Source organism: Mustela putorius, unplaced genomic scaffold (genome assembly GCF_011764305.1).
Source record: "Mustela putorius furo isolate JIRA1106 unplaced genomic scaffold, ASM1176430v1.1 tig00001063_pilon_pilon_pilon, whole genome shotgun sequence".
Classification (NCBI taxonomy): domain Eukaryota; kingdom Metazoa; phylum Chordata; class Mammalia; order Carnivora; family Mustelidae; genus Mustela; species Mustela putorius.
Window position 1 is genome coordinate 3817389 of NW_025421556.1, and position 10112 is coordinate 3827500.

The following is a 10112-nucleotide window of genomic DNA, read 5'->3' on the forward strand; positions in this document are numbered from 1 at the left end:
TCAGGGTCCTAGGATTGAGCCCCGCATCAGGCTCTCTGCTCAGCAGGGAGTCTGCCTGCCTCTTTGTCTACTTGTGACTTCTCTCTCTCTCTCTCTCTGTCAAATAAATAAATAAAATCTTTAAAAAAAAGAATTGGTAAAATTATATATTTTATATAATGTATTTAACCCATTATATCTAAATATCATTTCCAAATATAAGCAATATGAATAATTGAGATATTTTACTTTTTTTAAGGATTAAAAAATAGATGTTTATTATGACACTGTACATAATGGCGGAAATCTGAACATGATCTGATGGTCCATCACTGGTACTACTGCTGTGATCTGTGCAAAGTCCTTCCTGAAGGAGACTCTCCTTCAGTCAAAGGGCTCTTGGTCTGTGAACGGGTTTAGGTCTGAATACTGCATGAGAGGCTGTGATTGTCCACTCTGCCGACTAAAGTTAGATTTTACCTACCTGGGCTAGAGCTTTTGCTATTATAAATATCAAGCAGTAAAAATTAGGTTGGCTATCTACTTTGTTCCTAGGGCATCTCTGTGGGGTAAGGCATCTGACTGTACATACCTGCTGCCCTTTAAGGCAAATGCACCCACATCGTATTTAGTGCCCAAGTACTGCTTGTCCTCTGCTATTCTCAGGTCCTGTCATCTCCAATGAAATACAAAAGTCCATCTTAGTGGTGGCATGCTCTGTAGTCATACATGGCCTACAGAGGGGAACATCCATAGTGATTTTTCAAAGACACATGTCTTCCTCTAATTTAGTTCTCAATTTTTCAGTGAAAGGAGTGTGTCTGGGCCTTTGATGGAATGCAGTTGAGGAAGGGTATGCAGGTCGTATATGGTAAATCCAGAATAACATTTCCCTAAATCTTTGGATTCCCCTTTCCACGTGTCTGGGAAACTTGGGCACCTTAAATTAAAAAAATGGGTCCAGGTTTCCATCAATCAACCAACCAACCACCTCTAGCTGTGTACGTTGAAACATCTCATTAACACTATAGTAATAAATTTGGCTCAATATAGTGTTCTACTCCATCCTCCATAGTCTAACACCTTTAGAAGCCATTCCCACACATGTTCTCCAGTTCTCTACCTATGTATCAACATAGGTAGAGTATCAACAAGGTAAATTACTTCTTCTGCCTATGTATCAATTTTGGTGTTTATTTCTTCCTTCACCACAGTGTGCACCTATCCCCCAGAAACATGCTGAGATTTGACCCTAGTTAAGAGTGTAGTGGCAACAGAGGATGATTGTGGTGGGTTGTGAGGAGAATGTGAATTCCCTCTCAAGGCATTGTCCCAAGGTGGGGTTGTCAAAAAGTTTTCAAGAAGAGAAAGCCCACCTCCTCAGACACTGTCATTGGTAAGAGAGGCACAGAATAACTTAATGGTTCAAGATTGCCAGTTTCATCTGGGTCCAACCTATTCTGAGTTTTGAAGCCCTATTATTTAATCATCAATACCCGAACTTTTACTTGAGAAACTTGGCACATCTGTGAATTCAAAGCAAGTTGTAATTCAGTAACCCCAAAATTAAAATTTTGTGTTCAATTTTCAGAAACACCATTTTTGTTGCTACAATAAGAGCCTCTTTTAGAATTGTTATAGAAGCTCTTTGGTTCTCGTGCCATAACTTTGATCTGTGCTTGTCATTCCTCTTTGTAGGTATTCAAAGGAACTCAAAAGAATCCATCTCACATCACAGTCCTTATAGTCACCTTACAGCCGTAACAGTTAAGTTCCACTGTCATTTGCACCCCCCACCCCCCCACTCCAGAAAAGGTTCAGCTGGTTCTTCAATCACAATCACCCACAGGCAACTGATTAATTGGAAGGCCCTGTGTGCCATGAATCACTTGCATCTCATTTCCGTTTGGCAAAGAGTTCAGCACTGAGCTCAGGCCAAAAGCCCAATCAAACCAAATTCCTAACCCCATTTTCCCAAGGCTAGCTCTTGGGGTTACAAGTAAAGCTTAATAAAAATAAAAAAGGCTTAAGCAAAAACCATTTTAAACTATAACAGAGAATTAATGAGAGATTCACTAGTGGGAAGACAACCCTTGAGAATAGACAAACAGCTGTTATAAGGAGCTAACCTTATAACTAGCCCTGGGCTGGTAACTAGAGTTCCCCAAGAAAGGTCCCCAACTCCTCCAGACTTTATTGGAGAGGGGAAGAGTCCTCTCACTGAATGGCAGAGAGGTAACACCTGCAGAAATATGCCCCGTGGATCTTACTACAAAGCTTGTCTCTAGAGAGCCTGGAAAGATGTTCATGGGGTAGTGGCTCACCTTAGCGCCTCCACCACAGAAGCACTAGAGTTAGGGATGAAGGGGGAAACTTCTGACCTCCAAGCATTATTGGAGCTTGGCAGTGGAGAAAGGCAGGTACGCTGTAAGGGCCTGCCTACATGGACACCAAAACCAGCAAAAAAATCCCTTTTCTTCCTGAAATGTCTCTTCAGCGCCCTCTACTGACAAAGCTTCAGCGGCTGCGGGCAAAGGAAAACTTTAAAAGGGCTCAGATCCATTTTCACCCAGCAGTCAAAAAGGGCAGATTTGGAATAGCGCGGCAATAGAAAATAACCCGCACAAGCACCACTTCTTAGGCTCCACTCAGAGACTCTGTAGCCAGCTGTCGTTTGGCAGTCTCCTTACCCTCAGGTTTCACCAAGAGGTCACCAAAAGCTTCCTGGTTCTCGTGCCATAAAAAAGAGGAGTCTGGGCAGAACGCAAAGCCCCTTTCTCCTCTATCTCTACAGCTCCTCGCCGAGTTGCCGTCCCAGGCACGCCAGGCCCGGGTCCTCAAGGACAGGAAACCTGGGCAGTGAAAAGGCAGTGGGGAGAAAGCTCAGCCCCTGTAGAACCGGGGCTACTGGCGCCTGAAGGCCTCTGAGAGCCTCACCTCCACCCAGGTTGCCTGCCAGTTCACAAAAGCCGTCTGAGGTCTTCTCTCCGCCTGGGCGCAGGAAGGCGGGCGCGGGGCGGGCCCGATGGACGGCGCACTGCGATTGGGCGCCGGAGGCCCCGCCCCCATCCCGGCGCGTCGAGAGGGGGCGGGGCCAGCCGCCTGTACGGCTTCGGGGCTGCGGGCGCCTATTGACCCAGCAGCCGCTTCGCCGCGGCTGTTTCCTCTTGCTCGTGGCGGGCGGTGTAGGAGCGCCGAGTGGCGCTGGAGAACCGGCGCTTCCTTTCGCAGCTGCCGCCGCCATCTCCGCATTTACGGGGCGGGAAGGAGGGAGGGGACTCGCGGCTGCAGCTGGAGCGGGCTTCTCTCCGGGGACGCTCCTCTCCTTGCTCTCCTTTTCCTCCTCCGCGCGCCGCCGCCGCCGCCCGCCCCCTGCGCCCTCCTCGCGCAGCCCGGGTCCGGGAGGAGAGAGGAAGGGGCGCCGGGGGGCGGGAGAGGACGGCGGGCGGGCGCGCGCTCGGAGGAAACTCCTGCCGTATCCGTTCGTCCCCTCGCCCAGGGTGCACCCCGGCCTGGCCTCGGCGGCGGCGGCGGCGCCGCGGGCTGTGGCAGGAAGGCGTTCTGGCGGGGGCGGTGCCGCGGGGGCGGGTCCGGCCGTCCCGGCGCTAAGTTGTGGGGCCCGGCTCCTCCCGGCCCTGTTCCTTTCCCCTAGTCTGTTCCGACCTAGCTCCGTGCTGTCGACCCCAGAGCCGCTGATCCCGCACCTCCTGGGTGAGGGGGACACGCCTGCCCTCGTCGAGAAAACTTTTCCTGCTGACTCGGTCGGGGCGGCGGTGGCAGGAAGTCCGGACAGCGACCTCTTCTCTGCCTGCCTTGCGCACCCTGCCGGGTGCGGGCGCTGAGCTCGAGATCAAGTTTGCGGGGGCCCCTTCCGGGCTGCAGGCGGGTCCCGCCTTAGGAGGGACGCCCGACCCCAGGGAGGGCGGTGGGTCTGGGCGAAGGCCGGGGGCGTGTGGTGGCAGGGGAGGCAAGGTGCGGAGCGCGGTCGGGATCCGCACCCGCAGCCAGAAGCGCAGAGAGCAGGAGCCCGGGAGCAGGGAGCCTCCGGCGGCCGCTTGCAGGAGTCCACAGTCCGCTTCCTTCTTCAGTGAGGACAGTGTCTTGGCCCCGAGTCTATCGAGGAAAAATGAAGTTAAGCCGCCAGTTCACCGTGTTCGGCAGCGCGATCTTCTGTGTGGTGATCTTCTCGCTCTACCTGATGCTGGACCGGGGTCACTTAGACTACCCCAAGAGCCCGCGCCGCGAGGGCTCTTTTCCCCAGGTAAGCACCGGCGTGGGGGCTCTGCGAGGGGAGGCGTGGGGGCCCATAGTTCCTCGCTGCTTCGCGACCTCCTCTCCCTCCTGCCGAGCCTCCGCGCCGGGGCAGGGCGAGGACGAACCGGAGGAGGATCCAAACCTTCTCCAGCCGGGGCTCTGCAGCGTTCGGACGGCGGTGGCCGCGACCCGGGAAGCCTCCTCCTCCCGGGCGGCCGAGTTAACAAAGTGCCGGGCAGCATGCGGAGGCGGGATCGCGCTCAGGGGCAGTGGCCATGTTCCCGCACTCGCATTCGGGCCTGTTGGGATGGTCTCGGGCACCTGCCGGTTGGAAAGCAGCGCCGGGTTACCGCTGTTAGGCAGCCCCTCGGCCCACACTGGGTTAAGCTGCACAGACACCCCCCCCCCTCGAGCGCCCCCAGTCGCGGAAATTGATCAGGCAGACCCTGTCTGGTCTGTTTTTTTCACCCCACTGTCTCTCGAGAAAGAAGCAAAAGTTTATTACGTGTTGCAGACCTCTTAGATGTGAATCTGTAGGGTTGATTTTAGTGTCGTCATTCTTCAGCTATTACATAGGGTTTGTTTGGAGCAGACGTGGGAGCCCAGTAGGGAAGCGCGTGTTATACTCCAGCCGGAAGCTGTGGGGCGCTCAGTCCTGCGCCCAGTGGTCAAATTCTCCATCGAGTTGGGAAACCACCCGTCTTAAGTCTTTATATAAAGTTACTAAAAATAAGCAAACAGAGACAGTCCGCTGTTTAGAAAGATGCTGTGCCACGTGTGCGATTCAAGTTCTTTGCCCATGACCTGTACACTAAAGAAATTTTAGTAAAACTGGGTGTTGTATAGTATTCTCTTAATGAATGAACCGGCAGAACTCAAAACCGTGACAAGCTGATCTAACAACTACTTGACTCAGACATATTGAACAACTGACGGGGGTTTTCTTTTCTTTTGTGACAATGTACGTGACCAGAGAGTATCCTTGCCATGATGTATTAAGGCAAAACGCTTGAATTTAATTGAAATTAAAACCACTAACTTCACCAAAATTCTGAAAGTGGGGAAAAAAACCAAAAAACAAAAAACACCTCTTCGTGGATCCTGTCATCAGTACAGAGCCCTCAAAATATTTTGCAGTTGAAAGGTATTAAAAATATTTTAAACGCGTGTCAAAATTAAAAATACAGTGAGATAAGCACTATGGGATGACTTTTTAAATCTTGACTTTAGAGTTTGTCCAGTGCGTTCCTGAGATTGAGTAAAAGTTTAAAAATGGGGCAAACCCTCTGAAGCCATAGGAAAAGGAGTTCTAAGCCCTGCCTGACATGTATAATTTGGCGGCTAAACTTGCTGTGATTCCCTCCCCCTCCCCATATCACATTTTCAGAATTTTCTTCATTACAAGTAAAAGCATAAAAGCCGATATATTTTACTTAAGCTGTTATCTTGAATAATGTCCTTTGGCTTTGACTTGATGATCACTTGGAAATGATTTATGCAAACATCTGGGGCTGGGGTTCTCTGGCAACCTTGACATTTTACTGTTTCTAAAGAAGTGAGTGACTCATTCAGTTACTGGGAAATCTTAAGCAAAGTTAATTCCAATACTTTTAATATCCAGCCTTAGTCCTCCTAAGGGGGCTTAAGTTCTGGATAGAGCAGAATGTGTTTGATGAAAAATGACAGTAGCTGCTGGAAGAGAAGGCTCTAGTACTTTTTAAAGATAAAGCAAGATATGTTTTAAAGCCATCCTAGATGGAGAGCAATCTATTTGCTGTTACTCTGGCTTTCATTCTTTTGTCTGTTTTCTGTTTTGTGTGCAAGGGGAGAGGATTTGGAAGGTGGATTTTTTTATGCTCAAAGTTGACATTCTCAGATTTTTAGGACTGGATTTTTGGTTCAGGAAGAAAGCACTTTTTTGCTGATTTAGTTTTGGAGAACCACTGAATCCCCAAACAGGTAGATAGAATAAGCACTCTGTAAACCTTTTACATGCCTGACATCAACCTATGTATCTTACAGCACAAACTCGATCCCCACCACCCAACACATGAGGAAACTGAGGCACAGAGAGATTAACTTGCCCATGGTCACACAGCTAAAAGCTGAGATTTGAACAGATGGCCCTTGGAGTCTAGGCTTCTAGCCAGTATACTACACTGTTAGTAGTTCTTCACCTACTTTTTAGGTCCCAGTCTGCCTGCAGAAAAGATCTGTTGTGGAAGATAGAGCATGTTGCTCTCTGGTTCCTTAGCTTATGACTTTTTTTTTGTAAAGAAGTTTCATTATGAAGCTCTAACGAATGTGCTCCTTTTTCTGAAACATTTAGCACTTGAGATTTATACCTCTCCCAGAATGTCTTGTCGCTCACTTTAGAGCTAAACATTGTAATGAAAACCATTATGCAGTACAGCATCCAGCCTTTTGAGTCAGTTTTAATTTTTTTCATTACTTCTAAATCCCATGTAAACCTTAATTTGATGAGAACACCACACATAACAAAACTAGCTTGCAATATATTACATTTCTTTGGTCAATCTGAAGCAAGCTAGTTTATCACTATATATTGTTTTTGGTGTCTAGAATGATTTATCTAGAAAGGGATTGATTTTCACTGAATTTTAGTTTAGGATTTAGGATTTTAGTTTCTTTAAGTCAATGTGGAACCTTCAGTAATATATATGGTCTATCTGGTAAGTAAGATATGTTTTAAAGCCATCCTAGATGGAGAGCAATCTATTTGCTGTTACTCTGGCTTTCATTCTTTTCCCTTCCTCCTCCAATTCTGTGTTATTCACCAGTTGGCCAGACTCTGGGGTGGCAGTAGGCCCAACTCAAGGTGCTTCCATTTTTCCTACCTTGGAGGAACAGCCTACCTCTGACATGGTCTTTGGAAGTCTTTTCCTTTTGCTCTTTGGGGAATTTCTTTGAGGCTTGGAGGCAACAGGCAGCCTTGTCTGTGTATATTTCTGTGTCTATTTCAGGATTAATAAATCTCAGCTAGAAAAATTAACAAAAATTACTCTGTAGTTAAGAGGCTGACCAGGGCCTAATTCCCAGAAGATGCTTTGAGGTAATATAAAAATTCGAATAGATGGAAAAGAAAGACATTGTTAAGGTCCTGAAATTCATCATCATTTCTTACAAGCAGATTTCACAATTTGCTTACTGTCTTCAGTTTGGATCTGGAGAATTAAATTAATAAATCAGATCTTGTATAACAGACAGTTTTTGAATAATTAGTGTAGACTATGACCATAAGGATTAATATTAACTCTTGGAAGTGCCTTCAGAGATTAGAACTCTGATAGAAAATGTATAAGTGAAGTTTAGACTTCCTTGCCCAGATAACAGTTATCAAACAAAAAAGTGAGACTGTCTTTAAGATATTTGATTAAAAGACTTTGGAATGTGGAGACTTTTATGCCTTTTGGATTTTTTTTTTTTTTTTAGAGGCGGGGAAGGGTAGAAGAAGGAGAGACTCTTAAGCAGGCTGCATGCCCGGTGTGGACCCTGATGCTGGGCTTGATCTCACAACCCCTGAAATCATGACCCAAGCCAAAATCAAGAGATGGTTGCTTATGGGACTGTGCCACTCAGGCCTTTTGGATTTTAACTTTCATTGTAAATAAACACATACAAAAATATACTTAAATGTTTTACATCTCTAGTACTTTTTAAAGAGCCCATAGTAGATGTTTGATAAAAGTTGATTTTGGTCTTCCAGTTGTTTTTTCTTGCTTTCAGAAATCTGAGAATCCTAAAGATGATATATAGAAAAACATGGTCCTTCTTGCTTCTGCATACTCTAGTGCACTCCATAAACTTTTGTCGCTGAGGTTTGTGCAGATATGTGTAAGGGAGTTAGTTTCATTGTAGAGGGTATAATGTTTGAGATCTGTGACTTTGGCAAGTGATGGAACTTTAACAGCGGTGGCAAGTAGGCACTGAAGGAAGAATGCAAGAACATAGAAGCATCTGGAGAGGCTGGTTTACACCACCACCTCTTTTGGTCAGTCAGCAATTCTGCTGGACCTCCTTGCCCAGCATAAGCTCACTTCCTGTACAATAGCTGTGACAAGAGTACATCCATGCATTTAGTCTGAAGGCTTAAGTTTATTATTTTTTTAGTTGAATTGAATTTGTTGTTCCCAGATCAGCACCGCTCTCAGGGACTAAACAAAATACTTTTGTTTGGGAGATGTTGCAATCCTAATTATCTGAAAGGCATTTTCTCTCTGACTCATTAATTAGCATTAAAGGGTATCTGCACTGTGGGCACATTGACTAAAATCACCACTTTTTTGGTGGTTTTTACTTTAAGTCAGCTTTTGTATTTTGTGATAGCTGTTAAAACTTTGGCCTTTTTTGACAGACTGGAGTTAAGTGTTGAGATTTTTCCTAGTAGTAGTAGTTCAGTAGCAGCTACTTATCCCTTGCTTCAGTTTTCATTTTTTAGCTCAGTGGTCTTAGTTTTTCCTTGTTATTCCCTCTCTTCCAGAGAGATCTTTAAGAAAATGTGAGGATATTCAGCTTGGGATAGGATCACTGGTTGCTGGATTGTAAAGGCCTTACCTATGCTTTTGTCCCGTTTTGTCTTGGTGGTCAAGTTTCAGGTCGCATCAGCTTTTACAGTACACACAGCACTGAAGAGAGGAGGAAGAACTCCTGAAGAGTGGATTTTGCTTCTTTTTACAGTTGTGATTAGCACATTGATCAGGAACATGAAGTTAGACCATTTTGACTAAAATGGGTTTCTGTTTCAGTTGTAAACTTCAAGCCAATTTTGAGGTTGAAACCATGAGGAGGCTCAAACAAATTTTGAGGGTTGATTGTACTGAATGGTGTTTACACTTAGTATTTGAGAATTGCCAGATTTGCCTTATGATAGTCAGGAAATCATTTGATTTGGATGGACTAAGTCTCCTGAGGTTGAACTATAACTCTGTCGTGAGATCGTGAGATAGTATATAAAATGTAATGTTATTTGTGCTTTTATGGCAGAAAAACTCATAATTGGTATCTAGGAAATACTTTGTTGAATTTGTAGATCTAACACAGCGTTTTCTAAGTAAAAGATCAACTTCGAAGCACTTTAACTTAAAACTTTAATACTCTACCTTTGCCTCACAAACTCATAGCTATTGATATTTGGGGCTGGATAATTCTTTGGTGTAGGGGCTGTCCTGTGAATTGTGGAATGCTTAGCAGCATCCCAGTATACTACCAAGTATAAACCAGAAACACCTTTCTTCCTTCTCCTGGTTGTAGCAACCAAACAGGTCTACAGACATTGCTAAATCTTTTCTGGGGGGGGGAAAAATAAACCTGTTGAAAATCACTTGGCTGCAGTCTAGCCAAAGGCCTATTCTTTATATCCCTGGCTCTGTGTTATATCATTTTGCATTTTAGGAAGGAATGATCAGAAGGCTTAGTTATAATACTCAAAAAGATAACTAGCATTTTTTGGTGTATCCTTTCTCTGAATGCCTAAAAATGCACTTATGTTTTCAGGATCCTAAATTGCAGTATGTTGGAGAAAATACAAGGGTAGATATTATGTTCATATGTAAATTAAAGAAAAAATAGAGGATTATTATAATGAAATTTCCTTTTTTAAAATTGAATATACTTATTCTGAGAAAAACTTCATGGCTAGGTGATAGTAAATAGATCATCTTTTACTTTTTGCTAGTTGAATTAGAGGTTGAAAGTAGTCCAGGTTTAGTCCCCTTATCTTTTAGCACTGAAGGAAAGACACACTGATCACTAATACGGTAGTATAAAAGTCATACACAAACATAATTTGAGATGTCTGAAGGTTTCTTAAGTAAGCTTTATTTCTGTTAATGCTGATGATTCGAGTTCCTGCGTTTTGT

General features: G+C 45.1%; 1 protein-coding gene across 1 annotated transcript in view; it reads left to right on the forward strand.

Moving 5' to 3' along the window:
* The first annotated feature begins 3828 nt into the window (after nucleotides 1-3828).
* Nucleotides 3829-10112, forward strand: part of MAN2A1 (mannosidase alpha class 2A member 1) — a 168157-nt gene continuing 161873 nt past the window's right edge. The window contains 1 exon segment of the mRNA XM_045087157.1: nucleotides 3829-4240. Coding sequence (XP_044943092.1) covers nucleotides 4106-4240 — 135 coding nt within the window. The 5' untranslated portion in view covers nucleotides 3829-4105.